The sequence below is a fragment of the Zootoca vivipara genome, chromosome 13, assembly GCF_965207765.1.
Source record: "Zootoca vivipara chromosome 13, rZooViv2.hap1.1, whole genome shotgun sequence".
Classification (NCBI taxonomy): Eukaryota; Metazoa; Chordata; class Lepidosauria; order Squamata; family Lacertidae; genus Zootoca; species Zootoca vivipara.
In genome coordinates, this window is record NC_142596.1 from 3,423,800 (window position 1) to 3,447,629 (window position 23,830).

At 44.7% G+C, this 23,830-nt stretch overlaps 1 protein-coding gene across 1 annotated transcript in view; it reads right to left on the reverse strand.

The window, feature by feature from the left end:
- TRPM1 (transient receptor potential cation channel subfamily M member 1) overlaps positions 1-21,313 on the reverse strand; it is a 57,133-nt gene extending 35,820 nt beyond the window's left edge. The window contains exons 1-9 of the mRNA XM_088657230.1: positions 21,148-21,313; positions 17,613-17,692; positions 16,177-16,375; positions 14,425-14,638; positions 13,231-13,355; positions 7,924-8,095; positions 4,597-4,771; positions 1,865-1,988; positions 35-107 (exon numbers count right to left, since the gene is read on the reverse strand). Coding sequence (XP_088513356.1) covers positions 35-107; positions 1,865-1,988; positions 4,597-4,771; positions 7,924-8,095; positions 13,231-13,355; positions 14,425-14,638; positions 16,177-16,375; positions 17,613-17,692; positions 21,148-21,192 — 1,207 coding nt within the window. The 5' untranslated portion in view covers positions 21,193-21,313. The remainder of the gene's footprint in view (positions 1-34; positions 108-1,864; positions 1,989-4,596; positions 4,772-7,923; positions 8,096-13,230; positions 13,356-14,424; positions 14,639-16,176; positions 16,376-17,612; positions 17,693-21,147) is intronic.
- Between the last annotated feature and the right edge of the window lie 2,517 nt (positions 21,314-23,830).

Here is a 23,830-nt window from a genome sequence, read left to right on the forward strand (position 1 = left end):
ATCAGTTTTCTGTATTCTTGCTTGGATGGCTCACCTTTAAGTAGAGCTGTTAAGATGGACATCTCAATATCTTGCTGCCCCTCAGAGCCCATGCGGAACACAGTGATCTAAAAGTTCAGCAAAAAGTGATGGGAAAGCGTAAGCAATACCTCCATATCCCTTTGGTGCAGCTCTGCTCTTCTGTGTAGCTCTACTGCTTGCATGTATCAGTGATGCTCCCAACAACTGAACACAATATCCCCCAAAGCAGTCCCCCAAAGTCAAATTTTGGTCATGCTCAGGAAGTCAGGCAAGTATTGCCCTAGGCAGGCTTCCCAGGACATGGTGTTCTGTAGATGAGGTCTGGCCACCAAGAAAGCCGTGTCATCGTGCATGCCCATCCGCCAGGCCTCAGATGGAGACAGGACACAGGGAAGGGCTTCCAAGGATGTTGAGCATGCCTCTTGCACAACACAGTTGTGCTGCATGGCAGATCCATTGGCAGGAACTAAAATGGTGGGGTGAAGTTGAGTATCAGCAGGATTGGTTCAAGGGGGACTTTGCCATCATGTCTGCCCTGAGCTTTTCTCCTTCGCCAACCTTGTGCCCTCCAAATGTTCTGGACTATAACTCCCATCAGCCCCAACCAGCATAGTCGGGTAGAATAAGGCGGCCTTATAGGCTGCTGTGCCACTCAGCCGCAGATTGTAGCCTTGGTTTTTAAATAATATGCTGCTATGGTCCTTGGAGATGTCTGCAAAGCCATAAAGAGTATCATTCAATTGGCACAGGAGAGAGGGAGAGGGAGACCATTTATCCTCAGACACTGGGATTTATATTTAATCTGATCAAATTGGTCTCCTAACTTCTTCTCAAAAACAAATAAATAGAAGAGGAAAAGTCCTCTAATTGCTATTGCTGAAAAATGTACATTCTGTAATTTGCTTACTTTACTTTGTGAGGAGGGAGATGCGAAAAAAGTCATTTGTTGATGGAGGCCTTTAAGAAGCTTGATGAACAGATTATATAATCAGAAGGGCTTCCCCACTAGCCCAGATGGTGGTGCCACATGACTGGCTAAATATCTAAAGGGGTGGCCAAGTCCTAAAATGCCAATTAGCCAAATAATGGTATTGACTTAAATCCAGTTAATGTGGAAGAGGGGTTTTTCCGACGCAGATGCAAATGGCGCCAGGCTAAGTAACATATATAATCACCTTTTCGCATTTGTCTTTCTAGTCCATAGTTCTAGTCATAGTTCAAACATTTGGAAGGCACCAGGTTGGGGAAGGCTGATCTAGGGCGATATTGCCCACACTGATCAGCAGTGGCTTTCTGATGTGCCAAATCATTATTCAGCAACAAATCAATTTTATTAAAGGTAACAACGTTGAACTCCAGCTCCCATTAGCTCTAGTCATCAAAACCAATGGTCAGGGATTTTGGGAGCTGTAGCCCAACAACATACGGCAGGCACCACACTGCCTATCCCTGGAACTCCTCAGATCTCACTCTTGGGTCCAAATGAGAAGTGAGGGTTGGAGGTTGTGAGTGAGAAAGGTGGGTCAGACTTTGGGAGGTGCTTTTCATCCTTTGCCCTGGCTGTGGCTTCCATCACGAGTCCTCCTCCTCCTCCTCCTCCTCCTCCTCCTCCTCCTCCTCCTCCTCCTCCTCCGCGTGGTGTGTGATTTTTCAGCAGGAAGCTGGCTCAGGGAGGAAAGGGTTTGCTCTCTCCTCCCACTGTGCATCAGCGGCCTTGATCTGGTTCTGGCTGTTTTGGCTTGAAAAAGAATGTGCCCAGGGCCTCTCATTTGAGAAGTGTCCCCCATGCTATGCTTGGCCCTGATACTCAATTGGTTCTGCAAGTGAAGTGTAAGATGCTTACAAGTTCTTTCTTTTTCATGCACTCCATGAGAATAACAAACAGCTGGTGAGCTTGGTTCCTGCTGTAGTTAAAGGTTTTCTGAATGGTGACAAGCAGCTGGTCCCTCAGAGACTCACTTATGATGCTAATGTCAAGAGACAAAACAAAAAACAAATATTTTCATGCTTAGACTTCAGGAATGAAGGCAAATGGATTTGTTTGTTTGGTTTTCAGAACACAACCCTTGGAGTACAAACTTGTGTTGCTCTCCTCAGAGTAAGTCCCACTGAATTCAATGATGCATAAGGTTGCAGTCTTCATTATATAATTTTAACCAATTTAACCAATTGTAACTGTTTCATCTTAAATTGTCTGAGCATACAAAGCCACATCATGTGCATGTACAAATTCCCTCAAATTAGAACAGTAGTCTTCAACTTTTTTTTTTAGACCCAGTATCCACTTTTAACCCAAGTATGTATTTAAGAATTACTCTCTTCCTTATTTCTGACTGATTAAATGATTGATTGCATTTATATGCCAGCTTTCCCTCCAAGCTGCTCAAGGTGGCATACATGGTTCTTCCCCCAACAGCCCTGCAAGGTAGGTTAGGCTGAGAGGCAGTGACTGGTCCAAGGTTGGAGGATGGATGGCGGCTAACAGATTGAGGTTGAATCCTGACAAGACAGAAGTACTGTTTTGGGGGGACAGGGGGCGGGCGGGTGTGGGGGACTCCCTGGTCCTGAATGGGGTAACTGTGAAGGACCAGCTGCACAGCCTGGGAGTCATTTTGGACTCACACCTGTCCATGGAGGCACAGGTTAATTCTGTGTCCAGGGCAGCTGTCTACCAGCTTCATCTGGTATGCAGGCTGAGACCCTACCTGCCCGCAGACTGTCTCGCCAGAGTGGTGCATGCTCTGGTTATCTCCCGCTTGGACTACTGCAATGCGCTCTATGTGGGGCTACCTTTGAAGGTCCGGAAACTGCAATTAATCCAGAATGTGGCAGCTAGACTAGTGACTGGGAGTGGCCGCTGGGACCACATAACACCGGTCCTGAGAGATCTACATTGGCTCCCAGAATGTTTCCGAGCACAATTCAAAGTGTTGGTGTTGACATTTAAAGCCCTAAATGGCCTCAGTTCAGTATACCTGAAGGAGCGTCTCCACCCCCATCGTACAGCCTGGACACTGAGGTCCAGCTCCAAGGGCCTTCTGGCGGTTCCCTCCCTGCGAGAAATGAGGTTACAGGGAACCAGGCAGAGGGCCTACTCAGTAGTGGCGCCCGCCCTCTGGAACACCGTCCTGTCAGGTGTCAAGGAAATAAACAACTATCTGACTTTCAGAAGACATCTGAAGGCAATTCAAAGTGTTGGTGTTGACATTTAAAGCCCTAAATGGCCTCAGTCCAGTATACCTGAAGGAGCATCTCCACCCCCATCATTCAGCCTGGACACCGAGATCCAGCACCGAGGGCCTTCCCTCACTGGAAGAAGTGAGGTTACAGGGAACCAGACAGAGGGCCTTCTCGGTAGTGGCACCTGCCCTGTGGAATGCCCTTCCAACAATGTCAAGGAAACAAGCAACTATCCTACTTTTTAAAAGACACCTGAAGTTTTTAATTTTTAATGCTGTATTGCTTTAATATTTGATTGGGAGCCGCTCAGAGGGGCTGGGGAGACTCCCAGCAAGTTCATAGAGGAGACAATATTGGAACCTCGGTCAACAGCTCAGGTTTTGCACCATGCAAATAAGCCTTCTGTTGTGCACTCCCTCATCTCCTAGTCCTCACATGCACCAAACAGCTAAAACTGTAGTTTGATTTGTTTGAACATAACAGTCTGGTTTGGATGTTATACTAAATGAGGTACCATGCACAAGCCTCTAGCTTCAGTACTCCCAGCTCCCCTCTCCTCATCCAATCCAACCACAAGGAAGAGATTGGAAGATGTCCACTTCCCTGTTTAAGCTCACTGTGATGTGTTGTTATCTCCAAAGCTGAAACTGGTTTCTTTTAGACTATGGTTCATCAAAACAAGTCAAGATCAGAAATCATGGTTTAGCCATGACTTGTTTCAATAAAGTTAATAATAAAGTTTCAATAAAGTTCAATAAAGTTTCCCCAGCCACTCTGGGCGGCTTCCAACAGAAAAATGAAATAAAATAATCTATTAAACATTAAAAGCCTCCCTAAACAGAGCTGCCTTCAGATGTCTTCTAAAAATCTGGTAGCTGTTTTTCTCTTTGACATCTGATGGGAGGGCATTCCACAGGGCGGGCGCCACCACCGATAAGGCCCTCTGCCTGGTTCCCTGCAACTTGGCTTCTCGCAACGAGGGAACCGCCAGAAGGCCCTCGGTACTAGACCTCAGTGTCCGGGCAGAACGATGCGGGTGGGAACGCTCCTTCAGGTTGAAACTAAACATAGTTTGTCCAAGTTTGTATGTAGCAGCAAACTGTGGTTAGATTAAACCAGGGTGCTTCCCATCTCCTCTGGCATGTGCTGGGGGAGTGGGGGCACTCAAGCTCATGGCTTGATCAGGCTTGTTCACATAGTGCTAAATAATGGTTCAGTGATAAGTGGCAAATTGTGGTTTCTCGAGAACATGGAAATAAGGTAAGCAAGAGGAAGGAGAGTGTGCACACAGTGTTTGTGTAGCTGGTCACAGCATGCTTTGGCGCTATGTATGAATAGGAACTCAGTCTCCTAACCACTACGTTACCCCAATTCTAACATGTCAGTTGTTCTTACCCTCCTTCTTCTGAGTACTTGTGTGCAAACGATAAGATGTCTGACGCTCGTCCGCTACCATCACAGATCACAACAGGAAGTGGCGGCTCTTCACGCAGGCATTCCAAGACGATGGATATCACATTGGGACCACCTTCAACTATCAGTCCAACCACAGGGACCCCCTGCCCCAGCCCTGTAGGACAAACCAAACAGACCATTAAACACCAAGTGAATGTTTTGAAAGAGTGGAAACTTCAGGTTCTCAGTGAAGCAGGATGCTGTACAAATACCAGGGCATGAGACAAGGAGAAGCTTCTGAATAATCTGTGAAATTGTACAGTACTTTTGATGAACAGCAGAGCCTGCTCGTAAAACTCAATAGAGGGCACAGCAGTTACAGTGGCATAGAAATGGCTTGAGTTTGTTGTGTAGACATGCTGCCTGCAAAATGACAGCCATCTAAAGGCTCTCCTAAAGAGCACTATTGGCTGTTTATTGTTAGGATGCAAATAATGGTCGGTCGGCGTTGACAGCTGAGCCCCCCTTTGCAGTCCCTGCCTCACTGTGATCTCCAGGCATAGGATGACAAAGGGAAGCCCATAGGTCACAGGATCCAGGCAGACTTGGTCACATGTCAGGAAGTTGGAGGACTAAAAGTAGAAAAATAATTATCTTGCACTTGGCATGATATGTCCTCAGGAAGTAGGTGCTTAAATTCTAAATGCTGAGGGTCAGGCAGAATTATAAGGAGATTAGTCTCAAGATGTAAAAGCTGAACAACAAAAAAAGCAGACGAAACCCCACATTGCCTTCTTAATGCACATTAGACAAATGGGAGATGGGGGAAGAGAACACTTTGAACACCATATCCCTACTTCCAAACCAGCAATACGCTTACTTTAGACTCCTCTCTAGGGAGAGGTGAGAAACCTAGTGGCCTTCCATGCTTGGCCCATGGTGTGGGATTCCAGGTGCCATCATTCCTGACCCATGGCCATACTGGCTGATCAGAGTCCAACAAAATCCAGGCCAAATTCCCACCATACCTCTACAGCATTTCACTACCACTTTAAACTGTTGTGGCTTCCCCAAAAAAATCCCCAAAGAATTGTTTTGCTTTTACTTAGTGTCAGATCACTCACATACTGGTAAATAGAGGTAAACACCAGGTCTAAGGCATGTCCACGACTATGAGTTGGAGGGTGTCTGTCACAGGGTCGCTGGCGGCTACTCTAGAGTAACGACTCCGACACGTTGCCTTTTCATGCTTTTATTATGTGCAGACTATTTACAGTGCAGAAGCTGTACAATGTACATGTTCTCAGTCTGGGTCAGTACCCCGGAATGGGGATTCCCGCGTCTTTTTCCAACAAAGTAGTCTGGGAATCCCCAATCTCCTCCCCCTTTTCTTCATGCACAGCTCCGGAACTGGAGGGAGGGGTCTTCTAGCCGTGTTTTCCTGCCTCCCTTTTTCCCTCTCCCTTCCTTCCTCTCCCGGTCGACGCAGGGGCTCTGTGACCCTGTCAGAGCCCTGCCCCCTACTTCCTGTTTCCCCGCTGGACTCATCTCCTTCCCCGCTCCCGCTTGTGCTCGGAGAGGAACTGGTTGTCACGATGGGAGGGGGCAGTCTATAGCTCCTGTCCCTCACAGTGTCATATAGAAGAGGGTGAAAGGTTGTTTTCTGCTGCTCCAGAGAAGCAGACATGGAGCAATGGATTCAAGCTACAAGAAAGAAGATTCCACCTAAACATTAGGAAGAACCTCCCGACAGTAAGAGCTGTTCGACAGTGGAATTTGCTACCAGGGAGTGTGGTGGAGTCTCCTTCCTTCTGTCAGGAATGCTTTGATGGTGTGTCCTGCTTGGCAGGGGATAGACTGGATGGCCCCTGTGGTCTCTTCCAACTCTATGATTCTATGATTCTATATTCAGGGACAGCCCCATGGTGGTCATGCTTTCCACGAAGTCCAATGCCCTGCTTCTGAGGATCAAGCAGGGCATATTGTTGTTCAACAGCAACTGGTATTCAGCAGCCTGCTGCTTCTGAACAGGGAGGCTCCATAGAGTCATCGTGGCAAGAAGCCACAGACAGGCCTCATCTCCTCTTCCATGAATTTCTCTTATCCATTTTTAAAGACAACTAAGATTTCCTCACATCTTGTGGCAACAAACTCCATATTTATGTCCTGAATCCCATTATTGTCTGTCCCAAAACGACCACCTCTCATTTTCATGGGATAAGCCACTCTTCTCGAGTTACAGGAGAGGGAGAGAAACACCTCTGTAATTCATATTTTGGGATTGAGCCTGGGCACCAGAGCAGGTTCTGAGCCTGAGCTGACAAGTCAACCTATGTGCCCAGCAGATGCCTCCGCCTTTCTGCCAGAATTGCCAACAAGGGCAGCAATTAGCATCCATGCACAGTTTTGAATATGGGTCTGGCAGCAGAAGGCCTGTTAGTTTTGGTATGTTTTCAGATTCAGGGCACTGATTTGACAGGCAGCAGTGTAATTCAGTGTACGAAGAACAAAGAAAGAAAGAAAGAAAGAAAGAAAGAAAGAAAGAAAGAAAGAAAGAAAGAAAGAAAGAGGACCCATTCTATTTATACAGGGTATATTGCCTCTCAGGGCTTATCTCTCAGACCTCCAGTGCGCTTGCACATCTACAGAAGACGGAAAGTGCTGGCAGCTGAGGCCAATAAACAAATAAATGTGCACTTACAAGTCAATACGTATAACGTGTGGGAGCAACAAATGTGTGTTTACCAGCCGTGGGCGTCATATAGGCATCCGTGGCAGGAAACTGGGATTTCCCACGATTCCTTGCTGCATTTGCTCGGGGTGATACACTTGCATTCACCACCACGAATATAGCCCACTCTGCCAGCCACTTTCATCACTCTTGGATAGCATTGGGCAGGGGATGCAAAGCCGAGTCACCAGCCCCTGCACTCTGACAGAAAGAGCACCGGGGTGGGGGGGTGGGAGGAAGGGCATCCCAGAGGAAAGATGCCAATGCTCTTCCTGTTGGACTTCTCTCAGTAAGGTCCAGAGCCAGCCCAAGACATTTTGGCATCTCAGGTGAACCACAAAATTCCCCCCTCCCAGGAAGAAGGGGGAGTGAAGTTCTACATTAAGCACAAGGGGGGGGGAATAAGGATCTACGAGTGATACATTTCTTGGGGGGGGCAGATCTGTTGGCCCTGTGGATCCTGCTACCTCATTGCTGGCCCGGCCCTGGTAAGGTCTATTGATCTTATACAGATTTTTGATAGGGGGTTATACCCCTAAGGTTATTCTCAGCAGCGACCTGTTTCGTGAATGAGTGATATCTCTCTCGTTACTTACGTGTGTTGATTTTTTGGAGTGAGATGTGTTTCTCCAGCTGGCGCCTCAGTTTCACTTCTGCCCCGTATTTGCCAAAGGTGCCGTTGTCGGCCAGGATGAAGTGCGTATGGGAACTGTTGAGCACAGAGAGTTTGCTTAGTGGGTTTGACATGGTTTGATAAACTCTTGTCACCTGTCAAAAAGAAAAGGGCATTTTTAATTTAAAAAGAAAATAGAAACAAATAAAAACTGGCTCAGATTTGCACTTGCACCTGGATTCTGGGAATATTGGACTTCGACTAGTTTAAACAGTAATTTCATCTCCTTCAGGAATCGTTGGGAACTGTAATCAGGGAGCTAGAGATCTCTCAAAAACCTTGCCAAACTATAATTCCCAGAATCCTTTGGGGAGGTGAACCATGACAGTTATTCATTTACTTGTTTTTTGTCCTGTAAAGTTCCCGGGGCAGCACACAGCACCCCCATTCTTCTATTTTCTTTCTTCTTGTGAAGTAGATTAGGCTGCCCTCCCCCCTGCCGCTCTTCCACACGGGCTCTGAATTGCTCGGCATTTTCATGGCACTTTAAAGAGGGTTTGAAGCATTTCAAGTACATTATGTCAGTGGCCCTTACTTGCTTGCAAAGTAGGCCAGGATTATTATCTTCTTATTGCAAAGGGAGGGCAGAAAGGTTCTGGCTTGCTTAATTCGTGGGTGTGTGAGGTAAAGTTGAAGCTAAGGATCTCACTGCTCAGCCAACACTGATATAAAGCTAAATTGGTATAAAACTGTTTGCGGTGTGGACCTCCCCTCTGGACAGTATTTCCAGTGAAGCCACGTTCAGAAAGTGAAAGACAGCTTAGTATAAAAGGCTCCTGGCTTTGGAGTAGTAAATGGCAATCTCAGTGGCCCAGATGAATATACAGTCGTACCTTGGTTGAGAAACACCTTAGCAGTCGAACGTTTTGGTTCCCAAACACTGCAAACCCAGAAGAGAGTGTTTGCGAACGTTCTTTTGGAAGCTGAACGTCTGATGGGGCTTCTGTGGCTTCTGACTGAGTGCAGGAAGCTCCTGCAGCCAGTCGGAAGCTGCGCCTTGGAAACTGAACATTTTGGAAGTAGAACGGACTTCCGGAACGGATTCCATTCAGCTTCCAAGTTTCAGCATCCTGTTTGCTAGCTGCAGCTTGTCATACAGGCATAAGAAAAATGCAGCTGTTGAATTCTCTTCTATCCCAGCTATCCAAGCCGCAAGACTCCAAACACTAACATTTACTGATACTAATATTTGCATTCTGCTTTTTTCTGCACACAAGAGACCTAATACTAAAGCACTAGATGAATGAGATCCAGCCATACTCAGAATTGCATACTATGCTGCTCCTCTGGCACAGCGGCAAGGAGGAGATTGCTTTCATACTAAGCAGTGTCCTGTTTATGTCTGAAAAATTAAGGAAAACTGTGGTTACTGGTACTTTAAATGTGGATTTGACAATGCATAATGTCATTGTTGCATGTGTTCGCGCATAAACCTATTCTGTCCCACTGCATCCCCACCCCTCCTCAAACTTCCATGAATATTTGCATATTCATACACCACATACTTTGGAATACATATTTATTTCCTTTCAAAATAAACATTTCTTTAAAAACAGATTAAATTTTAAAGATGTATTTCAAATTGCATTTTGATACATTTCAGAGACGAGAACACTGTCCAGAGATGTGCAAAATCTGATTAATCCATATTCTGATCCACACATTTGTTTGCAAGTGGAAACGCCTGGGGCTGGGGCTCATTCCATACCCTCCAACATTCCTCAGATGAAAATAGAGACATTTCTCACTCCCCCCCAACTGATCCTCCTTGATCTCCCATTTTTCTCCCCCCTCCCTACAGAACATTTCCACCACCCTTCAGCAACAGGACACAGCACGCCCGCCCACCACCATCCTGAGAAAACCTCTTAATCCTGGTTTTATTTAGTTTATTTAGAGAAAATTTTTATGCAACTGCTGCTGCAAGAATTTTGATTGCAACATACTGGAAGAAGCAAGAGGTACCAAAAATCAAAGAGTGGCAAGAGAAGGTATTTAGCTTTATAGATCTGGCTAAATTAACAGATTCAATCAGAGGATGCAGCAACCAAAAATTTTACCAAAGTTGGGAAAAATTTGGTGAGCATATGAGAAAGCAATGCCCCACACTGCAGTCTTGGGTCTACTTCTAATATTCCATATTGATAAAAATCAAAATATAAAAGCGATATGTGAAATAAAGTGCAGAATATAGGGATAAGAAATATTGGAAAGCAGTAAAGGAAAAATATTCTAATAACTCGAGAGCATGACAAGTGGAAATCTAGTGATTGGAGAGGAGTTATATCGAGGTGATACTGATAGCTTTATATAAAAATAGGTTAAGAGAATCAACAACTCTGTGATATGTTAGTTGGAGTATTGGCCATACGATTTGATAATGAGGAGTGTTGATTGTGCTTACTTGATTTTATGTATATGTGCATGATTTTGATTTGTATGTTTTGTTTGGTATGCTTGATTTGTTTAATTTGTTTTACTGATTTGTATGTTTTAATTTAATACTTCAATAAAATATATTTTAAAAAATCCTGGTTTTATTTTTATTTTTTTCTTTGCTGGATTTACAAAAAGAAAAGCACACACCAATAAATAAATTTTAGAAAGGGGCAAGATTAGATGCAGATGCACAAAACATTAAAAACAACAAGACCCCTTGTGCCCTGCTCCTCCTTTCTTCCCACCCAGGGAGCTGGGACTGGGCCTCTGGGGTGGCAACCTCTCTTCCTCCTCAGCTGCTTTCCAGCAGCCATGGAGAGGCCACAGGTTGCTCCCTCACAGCTGCCACCCCAGTCGTTCCGGAGAAGTGCCAGCTCATCGTCCTCCCTGAGCTTGGTGGTGGCAGCACTAGTGGAGGAAATAGGGACATTCTGGGATCAAATCAAAAGCTGGGGTGGCTTTTGTAATTCTTTGGCTGTCCCTGGAAAATCGGGACACTTGGTGGATATGTCATTCATGTAACACTAAACCAGGGATGGGAATCCTTAGACCTTGTGGCCAAATGCTGGGCTCCCTCCCCCAGCCTCTCTGCTTGACTTGTGGGCTCTGAAGCTATGCCCAACACCAGTCCTGCTTTGCACCTGCTTTGCACCATGTCAAGGAGATAAAGAACTACACAAATTTTAGAAGACACCTGAAGGCTGCACTGTATCAGGAAGTTTTTAATGTTTGATGTTTTACTATGTTTTTATATATGCTGTAAGCTGCCCAGAGTTGCTGGGGAAACCCAGTCAGATGAGCAGGGTATACATTATTATTATTATTATTATTATTATTAAGATTTACAAAAAGATTTACATTCAACCTGAGCTAAAGGTGGCTAAAGGCAAAGAGAAAATGAACGATTTAACAGTCAACCCCTCTTCCCAGGGAACATAGGGAACTGGAGATCTCTAGAGGGGAATTGGGGGGGGGGTCCCCTAACAACTCTTAGCACCCATAATAAACTTCAGTGCTTTACATGTATTGTTTACAGGTAGGTAGCCGTGTTGGTCTGGATCGAAGTAAAATAAAAAAATTCCTTCAGTAGCACCTTAAAGACCAACTAAGTTTTTATTTTGGTATGAGCTTTCGTGTGCATGCACACTTCTTCAGATGTATTGTGTACATCTGTATTACATGTATTGTGTGAATGTGGCCTATGAGAATGTATTACATGTATTGTGTGAATGTGGCCTATGAGAATGGCCTATGAGAATGGCCTCCAAAGCTCAAAGCTCTGTGAAGATTGCCTCCTTTTAAATGAATGGGCATGGTGCTGCATATCTCTAAGCTGTTGATTTCTGCCTGTAACATGGTTGACAAAAGAATGCACAAAAAGTGCCAACCACCATCCTCTCCCTTCCTTCAAAACTCCTGCCCTGACCCCTGGATGCAGTGCTGCATAAGGCTGCACAAGCAACCCTTTAATGCATTATCTGATTTGCTGATAAGAATCAAGGGATCCCAGCAAATCAAAGGGAGTGAGAACAAGAGAATCTGGCAAAAATCAGTTCCGCTTGGATCGCAGTAGAAGATGGCTGAAAATTCCATCTCTCCGACCCCACAGGCTGATTTATGAGGCTGCCGAGGGGAGTATGCAGCCTCCCAAAGCCCCCCCAGGGTATGGGGGTATGCAGTTTCACCCGCAGTGGCCCATTACCAGCTTCAACCTTGGAAGAAGGGAGAAGCGGGGGGGCCCTGGGTGGAAAGCCCCCGTGGGAGTTCGGATCCCCCTGACACCATCTTTACGAGCGAAAACAAGCTCCATGATTTAAGAGAGAAATTAGATATGAGTCGTGGACATGCTTCAGACAAAGGAGGAGATTTATACTGCAAACTACAGCCACTGAGAAAACAAAGGATTGAGGAATGACTTTTATCAGATTAGAAGGTATGCGATGGAACAGAAGGGGGAGGCTGGAATTTTATAATTGTGTTTTATATCTACTTAAAAAAGCAAGCGAAATTGGAATTAGACTTGTGAATTGAAAATATAAATAATAATCAAAGTTTATAATCGAGGACCTGTTTGGAATGTGGTCGAAGGTTCCCTAAATTTATGGATATCAGAGAGAAGCAAGCTCGTTAGCAGTTGGAAACCTGTCAAGAAACTGCTGAGATATGACGCAGCTTTAAAAGCACTTTCAGCCATCTTAAGAGACAACCAGTCGTAACAGCAGTCAAAGGAGGAAGGAACCATAAATAAAGACATTAGATTTGTGTATAAGGTTGTGGCTTGGCAAACCTTCCCTAAAAAGGCTGCTGTGTGCAGAAACATCTGATTTATTGGAACTGTTTGAGGATTGGGGTCGCTAGCTGTAAAGAAGATTTATGGATCTACAGACGGTCTTGGCAGGATGCCAGCGTGCGAGGAGACTATGCTAAAATCATAAAAGGGGACTATATTATAAATTCATATGGAGTTAAATATGATTTGATTAAAATTTGCTAGCTGGAAGGGACTCAGTGACTTGGAAAAAAGAAGAGAAGGAAAACAAGATTATTGAATAAGATCTGGACAACGGGAAAGAATTGCAACGTAAAAAGAGGGCCAGAGGCCTTCTGAGTCTGGAGCATGGGAAGTCGCTAAATTTGTATAATTTGGCAGAAGATTTGGAAAAATGTTTAATTGATATTTTTATATTGTATAATTGGAAGATGGGTTAGGTATTTAAATTGGAAAATCTAATAAAACTGTTTATTAAAAAAAAGAATCTGGCAAAAATCCACAGAAAGTGTGGGAACTTACATCTTTCCCAATCAGATCCTCCTTGTTTTCCACAATGCCCCACGGAGCAATTCCTATGGCACAGATGCGTCCTCTGGACTTGGAAGAATGATCTTTCAAGGCATCTCCAACGTGGCGAATGACACCTACAGGAGGGATCGAGTCCGTTAGAGTCTTCCCTGTGGGACAGCTGCACACATAACGGAGGGAGACAGAGAGGGCCTTCTCCAGTAAGAACACCCCCCTTCCTTTCTCATTTATTAAGATACTCCAGTGAGCACTTGCTCTATGAATCTTCTTTAATGGAGGAGACACCATGTTCCTCAACATTTTCAGGAAGGTTGCTTAAAAGGTTTTAAACGCACCAAGTCTTTAGAAAGAATTGAGCACTTTAAGCCTCCACCCAGCAAAAGTGAGTCTTGACTCATTCCCAACGAAAGTGATGGAACTTATTAACTGGGACTGAGTCCCATTCCATTTCAGTTGTGTGCCTGGATGGGCACCTCAGAGTTACAGCTCATTAAAGGTCTGCTCTCACCCTCACCCTCCCAGCCTCCCTCTATCACAAGCACAATAAAAACCCTGCCTTATCTAGCAACCAGTGTTGGCAGTCTGGCTTCCACGTGGTTCCACATGCAACCCACTGCAACTGGCCCGGCTTTTCACATAACTTGCAAGGTTATGACTTTTCTTCCACCTTTGTATGTGACACTCCACTTTTTGCCCTGACTCTGTCTGTTTTGAGGTGGTTTAGTATTTTAAAACTCAAAAGTTGGCAATAAGAAGCTCCACATGCACAAAGGTTGAATATAAGAGAGTGCAGGATGTCATCGTTTCGTTTTGTTCTCTGAGGTGTCCCATGTGAAACTGAAAATGGTATAAAAATGTCTTGTTAACTGTGTTGTCTGTTGAACCTTGACTGCAGACATGGTTCTTAAACAGGGATTTATACAGCTCTCTGGCAAGGCTCCTAGCACAGGCCAAAGGAGGAGAAGAAAGGGGATGGAAGTCTGCGTCTGCGTTGTCCTTAAGAGCACACTGAGCACAGTTAATTCATTCTGCAAGAAAATGACACAGTTACAGCCCCTTGGATTAAATCCCTGCTCATCTCTCCCCACCATCCTGGCAAGAAAACATTATGTTGGGGACAGGCTAATAGTTTCCATCAACTAAAGGTGAGCCTATAAATAAGCAGGCCGACAGTGCACATCTCACCTGTACTGACTCCCCCGGTGAAGATCCAAGCACCTGTGGTCATGGCCGCCTTGATGAGGCCCTTCCCAAACACTTGCTTCAGCTTGGGTTGCAGCTCGAAGTTCTGCAGTCCCCCGTGGATGGATATTAAGAGCTTGGGGAGTTCCAGCTGCCAGTCTTTCACCATCAGGTGGAGCAGCGAGTCTGGCTTTGTGTCATACGACACTCGGATGTACTGCAAGGCAGGTGGACACAAACAGCTTAGCAGCTGGGATCAGTTTACTTAAAGGATCTCTTTACCCCTTTGTAAATGCCACTTAACGTCTGCAAGAAATTTATCCTTCAGTGTGGCAGCACTGTCAACTCTGGAACTCCTGTCCACTGATATTAGGCAGGTGCCTTTGCTGTGTTGTTTTCGGTGCCTGCTAAAAACATCTTGGCCAGACATATAATTTTATTATGTAAATTTGTTGCAAAACTGCTGGTTTTACCTATATCTTGATAAATGTTATGTGTATTTGTTTTCTGCAGTGTGATTTTAATAGTGTTTTAAAAGAATATTTCATGTCGTTTTATGTACACCACTTAGAGGGTTTTGTTGATTAAGCAGTATATATGTATCAGATGCTCCTCAATCAGATCCAAAGTTCACCAAGTTTAGCTTCCCATACTGGCCAAACAGGTGCACACAAAGCAAATCCACAAGGCAGTACATGAAGGCAATGACTCTCTCCTAATGTTTCTCCCCAACATCTAGCATTTGGAGGTACAATCCCTCTGAATATTGAGGTTTTGCCAGCTAATGCAACTAACAGCTATTGATAGATGGCTTTTAAAGTCATAAGAGTCACTGGCCAACAGCACCGGGTCTTGCAGAAAGGAAAGTATGTGTTGTATGAATAAATATTTTCTATTGTCTATCCTAAATCGACTGCTGTTCTTTTTTATTTGATGGCCCCAAGCATAATGCAATGCAGAGTTTCATGATAGGTTTTAGCTGAGATTCTGGCATTGCAAGGGGTTGGACAAGATGACCTTTGGGGTCCCTTCCAGTTTTACAATTCTATGATCATTCTAAGATACCGCTACTCTGCATGTGCACAGGCGAATCAGAGTGACACAGCAAAGGTAGCAAATGCAACATAAATGACAAAACAACAAGGCATCTTGTGGCACCATAAAAGACCAGGCTAATGTTTCCAGAGTAAGAGAGGGGAGGGGGAGGAAGGCGCTCAGCTCCATTCCAAAGATGCAAGGTGTCTTTGCCCAATCTAAACAAATGGCGGACTATGGGGGACAGGACTGCGTCACTTATGATGATACAATTGATAGCTGTAACAACAGCAAAGACGCATCTCTAAATCCAGATGTAAGGAAGAAGAGGTTAATCAACCTTTTCGCTTCCATTTGCTATATGGAGGATTCCCCTATCCTTGCTTACTGGGAAGCCTCCTCAGTTGGAACTCAATGGCACCTTTTACCTCTGCACTGCTTCACAAATGTCAGCAGTCTTAACATTTTGGGCTTCCCTCAACATGGCCTCAACAAGGAAGAATTCACTTTCCCAAACGCACTTGAAACAAAAACTGGAATCTGATCATATAATAATAATAATTAATTAATTAATTAATTAATTAATTAATTATACCCTGCCCATCTGGTTGGGTTTCCCCAGCCACTCTAAAGACATTCCCCTTGCCAGGCTTCGGAAATCTACCCCTCTCTTCACTGGGCTATATTGTCTCTATTGGTGAAATAGAGGTTGCCACGTACCATGGACTTGTTGGTGTGCCCTCCACCTTGGAACTCAAGACTTCCATAGGCATCAGTTGGGACTGCCTGGGTGTGTTTACTGACAAACCACTTCTCAGGCTGAGTATCCACCTGCTTCGTTGCTTCTTCTTCATTCTTGTTTGCAGTTATACTCGGAGGAATTGGGATGTGTTGTGTAAGAAGCTGGCCACAGCAGCACCTGAGGGCAAAGAACAGCTGTGATCCTGCACCCAGCTTAGAAAATTCCCTTCTTTTTGTTTGAAAAATCTAATAGGGATGTTGCCCCTTGTGGTGCAGGACGGGGACTTAGTTGATCACAGGAGTTTTAGTAGATTAATTAATGGATTGATTTTGCATATATTTTCATACAAGTAAAAAGAAAAGGCTCGCTTCCTTTGTTTTGGGGTGCTGCACATGGCTTGCAGCTTCTTAGAATGGGTATTCCCTCCTGAATGAGAAAGGGGGAGGATTTCTCTTTTAAGACAGTGCTGTCCATCTGCAGTTTTAATGCTGAGTGGGGGAATCCTGACACCTGACTAATCAGGGCAATTTTTCAGGCATTCAAGTTTTGGGTTGTTGTTTTTTTTAAAAAAAGATGAAGCAAATCAGTTAGACCCTGAGGAGGGAATAAAAATCACGTATCAGAGCATGTTCTGGGGCCAAAAGTATGCTCATCTTCTGCCAAGTTCCATGCAGTCACTGCACACACAGGCAGACACGCAGCAAACTGTCAGGTCTGCTTATACCATCTAGAAGTCTGCCCTTTCTCTCTCAGTTATAAGGTGGCGGGGAAGGTTTTCAGCTGGGGCTCCCAGAAGCCAGACTCCAGCATCTTACCTTCTGAGTTGCTGGCAGCCTGAGCTCTCTGCTTCAAGGGTACCACTTAGGCTGCAGAGCCAGCCTGCCTGAGCAGCCTGCCAGCTGACCTCAAGGGCCAGTCACAGTTTACCCGGCCTTATAAAGCCCTAGTCAAGAGCAAGTTGCCTAAACTTCTGAACACTGTCACAACATTTTAATGACGTAGAATGCTGTCTAAATACCAATTTTTAAAAATAAAATAGCCCCCTGCGCCTTCTAGCTGCCTTAGAAATTGCCCTCTGCATGTCTTTTAATGTGCACCTGCTTTTTGCCCTCTTGCCATCTACTCCTGCCTTGGTACACAATACCTGCCTGTTTGTACCAGCTTCCTCCTTTTTTCCACTTGCACTGACTCTAGCTCCCCCCTGATCCTGGAGCCCAGCTGCCTGGAGCCTGATCCTGGCTGACACTCCCTAGTTGTGTCTGAGCAATGAAAGTGATTGCCCCAAATGCTGGGGAGGGAGAGCACCTGCCCCCCCCCCCGGTTTTCCCATGAAGGCTCCTCCTCCTGCTGCTGCTGACAAAAGATTGCCTGTTTGGTGCGCAAAACCAACATGCAGAAGCAGAAGATGGGTTACCTGGTAGCATCTTTGCTGTTGGCAATTATGTAGATACACTCCCTCTTGAAAAAGGTTTTTTCTATCCAAGCTTTTTGACCCTAAGGAGGGAAAGAAGAAAATAATAATAATTTGATGTCACATGGTAGATAGTGATGTTTACCTGAAGAAAGGATGTATTGCAAGCTAGTTTACAAAAATGCAGCACATCTTAAGAGCATCTGTTGTGGTGGCTTTTCCCGACCTCCTATTAACCAGAAACAGAGGGGCTCCAAAGATCAAATGTAGTCTCAAACGGTGTGTCCTTGCATGTGTGAAACTGACACATGGTAGCAGGTTTGGTTAAATTTGAAATAACAATGATCGAAGGAAGTCAAACAAATCACCCCACCCCACCCCCAGAAAAAAGAACTACAAGTACAAAAGAAAAACAAAAGCAGAATAGTATATTTTGATGAGACTTAAACCAGCTAAGTAGAGTGCTTAACTCTTAAGACTGTTAGGAAAGTCAACTTTTACATTGTACTGTGGAGACAAGAGTCCTGCATTAAGTTCTACTACTTGTAGTAGGTTAGATTAAGTTAAAGGTAAAGGGGACCCCTGACCATTATGTCCAGTTGCGAACAACTCTAGGGTTGCAGCATTCATCTCACTTTTCTGGCCAAGGGAGCCGGTGTTTGTCCACAGACAGCTTCCAGACCATGTGGCCAGCATGACTAAGCCGCTTCTGGCAAACCAGAGCAGCACACTGAAACGCCGTTTACCTTCCCGCTATTTATCTACTTGCACTTTGACGTGCTTCCGAACTGCTAGGTTGGCAGGAGCTGGGACTAAGCAATGGGAGCTCACCCCGTTGCAGGGATTCGAACCACCGACCTTCTGATCGGCAAGCCCTAGGCTCTGTGGTTAGGTGAGTTCAATTTATACATTGCTTCCCACTTAAAAAAAAAGTCTGGAACCATTTTACAACCAAAGTATTTTTTTTAAAAAACACTCAGTAAGAATCACATAAGCATTATTTAAACAAAACAGCAACCAAATTTAGCAGTACAGTGTCATATCATTGGTGCTGCTCAAATGCCTAGGAAATGTCTTTGTTAGCAACAAAATTATAATAAAATTATGATAACATTGCTGCTAGGTGGGCCTCCCTGGGAAGAGCATTCCATCAACCGGGTGAGGTGGGGGCTACTGCAGAGAAGACCTGTTTTCTCATTGTCACCCTCTGGGCCTCCCTCAATGGGGGCATGCAGAGAAAGTCCTCAGGATCAGGGTAGAATCCTATGGGGAAAAGGTATATTAGTTATATAGCGGGTATACCTAGCAGCCAACTAGGAATACAAGACACCGCCTTATATACCAGGCCAGATTATCTGTCTAACTAATGGATACCCTAGAAAATTTCTCCAATGAAAATAGGGACATCCCATTCCATAATGATAATTTTACTATATACCCCACACATCTTACTGGGTTGCTCCAGCCGCTCTGGGCAGCTGCAAACATATTTAAAAACATAACAAAACATTAAACATTAAAAAAAAACCTTCCCTATACAGGATTGCCTTCAGACAGCTTGGGGGTCAGATAACTCCATACCCTTCGACATTTCTCCACTGAAAATAGGGACACCCTAAGGAAAAGTGGGCATTCCAGGATCAAATCAGAAACTGGGATGATGCCTGTAAATCTGGGACTGTCCCTGGAAAATAGGGAGCCTTGGAGGGTCTGCTAATGAAGTACAGTGGAACCTGCAGCACTGCGTCAGCACACGCGTGTGCCGCAATTTGGTGTTTCTGCGCATGCACAAAGCGCGATTTAGCGCGTCTGCACATGCACGAGCGGCAAAACCCGGAAGTAACCCTATCTGGTACTTCCGGGTTTCCCGAGGTCCGTAACCTGAAAACGCGTAACCTGAAGCGTTTGTAACCCAAGGTACCACTGTATTGCTTTCTCTGATGGGTAGAAGCTCCCCTGAGTCCTAGGAGGGGGCAGAGAAGGCTCTCGCCTTTTCCATTGCCTGCTTGTCTGAGTTTTCTAACTGGAAGTGGCAGAGGTTGAATGTGGGGGCTTCTGCACACAAAGCATGGCCTCTGGCACTGAGCTATATAGTACTCGCTGCTGACAAATAGACCTACAGATGGAGGAACTGGTGCCCTCCAGCCTGGACCAGCTGGGGTTAATGGAGTTGTACAGGCATAAATGGACAATTCTCCCAAATAGAGAGATGTAGAGCCCCCAAGGGCCAATATTGGGACCTGCACATTTTAACTTGTTCATAAATGGCCTAAAGTTAAGGGGTGAGCAGTGAGGTGGCCAAGTTTGCAGATGGTACCAAATTGTTCAGGGTGGTTAAAACAAAGGAGAGATTGTGATTCCAAAAGGACCTCTCCAAATTGAGAGAATGGGCAGTAAAATGGCAAATGCAATTCAGTGAACCAGGAACAAGATTTGGGGCCATAGTCAATGAAGATGTTAAACCAGTGTGCACCATGCAAAATTTTTGCTATTAATTTGCACAGAAGAAGGAAGAAAGGGCATATCCCCAGATTCTAGTAATCCAAACCATTCACTATCCCAAACTAGGATTCCTTGTTCTGTGTTTTCCCAAATGGTGATGTCAGGACTTCAGGGTGTTTCGCACGAGTAAGGGGCTCCAAACTCTGTGACTGGTTTTTACAGAGTTTTATTACATATATATGTACAAGACAGAGCTAAAAAGGTCCATGCCTGTTCAGTCTGATCCAGAATCCGGAAGTGCTGCTCGGCGGGACTTCCTCCAGCAAAACATCCGTGGTGCCCTAAATCTCCTCTTCTGCTCACGTCGTCCCCCCCCCCCCGCTGCACAACTTGTGTGCGTGCACTGGTCTGGCACATGTGCACCTGTGCCAGACACCTTGAGCTCATGCAATGCTGCTGCCCCCATATTGCCACCCCATGGGTGGGAAAGCAACTACACACACACACACACACACACACACACACACACACACACCCAACCCCCCTCCAACTGCTACATTTCCCTAGAAGTAACAACAACACATGTGGAGATTGGACCATAACAACCCTCCATTCATGGAGCACACAGTGAACATTCCCTCCTAGTCCAACACTTTAACTGTTGCACCACAACATACACATTGTTGTATGCATTTTTGTATAAAGCACACATTTAAAACAATTCCCCTCAATATAATGCATTTTTGTACATTATTTTCACTGATACATGCATTTTGTGCACATTTCCCCCTAATATATTTCCCCTTTTAAAAGAAGCATTCCTACGTTGGAGAACAGCATCACAAAATTTGGAAAAATGCAAATGTTAAAGAACAGCTGTTTTGGTGTGCATTTTGGTTCGGGAAGTGTGATTTAGGTAGGTCCACATCAAAAGCCAACTAATTTCTTCCCATAGCTGGTACCTGCATACTGCATATTCCTCATGTTAATGAGAAGACAAAAGCAGGTGCAATAAATTGCTGGAGTGAAAAGCCTACAAACATATGTACAGTAGGCCTTTGAAGTTTCACTGCTGTAGGATGCTTAATCCCCTTACCGAAAGCTTGATTATAATCCACTGAAAACACTGTAGTGAAAACATATACAGTCTTAGAGAAATGGCATCTTCCTGATTTGGCTTCACCTCTACACAATTGTGGAATGCCCAGGGGATGTTCTGCAATATGATGTCTTCTTGGGATCTCCAGGAAGACGGCTAGCCATAGCTCCCTGGATGTTTGGGGAAACTAAGTATACTTCCAGCAGGAGCCTTTGTATGAAAGAACTCTGAAAGGATTATGACAGATTAATGGCAGTGTTCAGGGTCTTACCCTGCTCAACAGGAGAGGAAAAGATGTAGCACAGCCAGCAAGGTCACTATCAACCACAACACCACATTTTATGCCAAAGTTTAAGCCACTTTGGAAGTGCATCTCGGGTCAGTGGTTAACAATGGACCTTCCTCTTGTCTCAGCATCACCATCATCTTGCAGCTCCCAAGAGGATGCAACTGGAACCCCTTTTGTTGAATTTCTTACTAGCTGGCTGTGGAGGCAGCTCAACCACGAAGCTTCCCTTGGGGTGCCATGTAAAGGCCAGGGAATAAAGGCTTGCTTGGATGATGCATGAAGGCCAGAAGGACAAACTCACATGGGATGGTTCCTTCCCTTCCAGAATTAAAAGCAAGCCAGCGTTCAAGGAGCTGTGTGGTTCTGACACCAGCTGCCTGCCACTTTGTGCCTCCTGCCACCTCCACCTCCTGCCCCCTGGCAACAAGGGTGTGGGGCTTGTTTTCCCCCCATCAGAATCTATTGCAGTACCCCACCAGCTACCACTGGCCAGGGCTCCTTTTACGATGCTCAAGGGAGGGTAGAAATATACGGCATGAGAAACATGCAGGGTGGGGAGGGGTTTACCTCCTTAAATGGGAACCATGGCCAGTTTTGGAGACAATATACTTCCTCCATGAAATAACTTTGGAGAAAAGCAAGTTTTGTTTTTTTAGCACCAATCCACAAATAGGTACCCAAAGTCACAATTCTGGTCATGAATCTTTCTATCAAAATCTGCCTGGATCTTATAGCCCCCTCCAAAAATATTCTAGCAGCTGATTCCAAATATTTTTAAAGGTGTGTGCATGTCCTCATTTAGTTACCACCCAAATTAAAATTTAAAGACACATTTGGATATTTCCTGGTCAGGAGAAGGTTCACAAGAATTTCAGAGGAAGCAAGCAGTGTTTCGATAACTTTTCTGAAAAATTGTGTGTGTCTCCACACATTTGTGACTTACGGAGAACACCAGTCTATTTTGTTAATTAGTCCAGTGAATGTTGTCTGCTTCTTGGCTACACTGATTGTGCTACTGGGAATTTTGAGTCAATGAAGAAATTATCCATTTACATCTGGAATGAGAACGTCTGACTGACTAAATTTTGCCAAGAGCAAAATCAAGGTAAATTTGGAGGTTCCTTCCTAGGAGAAATATTGGAAGAATTTAAGATAAGCATGAATTTTGTTGGGAAGACTGTGGTTAATTCTCAATATGTGGTGGTGGTCCCTGCACGTCCCTGGCAAACACCAATGAGGTCAGGATTTTTAAATCCTAGAGACTGGAAGGGGCTATAGATTTGGGGAGGTGTTGCAATACCAAGGTCTCATTCCAGCATTCCCACATATGTTCATGAAAGCATCTTTAGCATGCTGGCTTCTAAACTTCACTGCTACTCTATCCTATCTTCTCTGGCAATATCTTTCATAGTAATTCTGCCAGATTCAACAAACCCTAAGGTACCGGTAAATCACTGCAGCTCTTGCACCCTCTTTTTCAACATCCAAAACATTCATCATCATCATCATCATCATCATCATCATCATCATCTTGATAAATGAAATGCACGTAAATAACTTTCAGTGGCAATGATGAAATAGGAATTTGAAATAAGTCAGCCTACCTGTTATTCCATGGAACATTTTACTCTGAAGAATGGAAAGATGGATACTGAACAGAGATAACCAGAATTAAAGTTTAAGCTTTTGTCCCACTTTCCTTTCTATTGCTTAGGTTGTTTAATCTCCTCTAAAGGCTAGGACTTGCAGGCTTTCTGAAGAGTGTCTCATATGATAAGCATGTGAGTTGATTCTTTGTTCAAACCGGTCTCATGACTCTTTTGGGAGGTAATCCTTTAGACGTCCCATGACTCTTCATCTCCCTGCCCGGAGGGAGTTTCCATCTCATGGCAGAACAAGGCACAACATACTGACTTTGATAGCACCCAAATCTCCAATTTGTTAAATCTTCTTTCCCTTTTCCAAACAAGTGGCTTAGAACAACTTGTAAGAATGCTGGCTCGACAGAAAAGGCCAGCTGGATTTGGGATGCTTGCAACTTCTAATCTGAAACACACCCCTCTCTGTTCTGCTGAAATTTCAGCGCTCTCTGCATAATTGGGACAATTGGACCTAATAGCCCTTTATGGGGTCCTCATTAGGTGCACAGCTCAACATTCTTTGGAAAAAGGGGAAAGGAGGGCATATAGCATTAATTCTATCTAATCCTTTTTAGAGCAAATTGAACTTAGGCTGGATGTCAACATGAAAAGCAGTCAATAGGCCCTACAACTGGGAACAACCACACTTATTCCACCCCCATACAGCATCATTACTGCTGTGTGGCTGAGCTGGTTTTGGAATATGGCTGCCAACTTTAAATAGCAAGTGACAGTGTTTGGTGTTAGCATA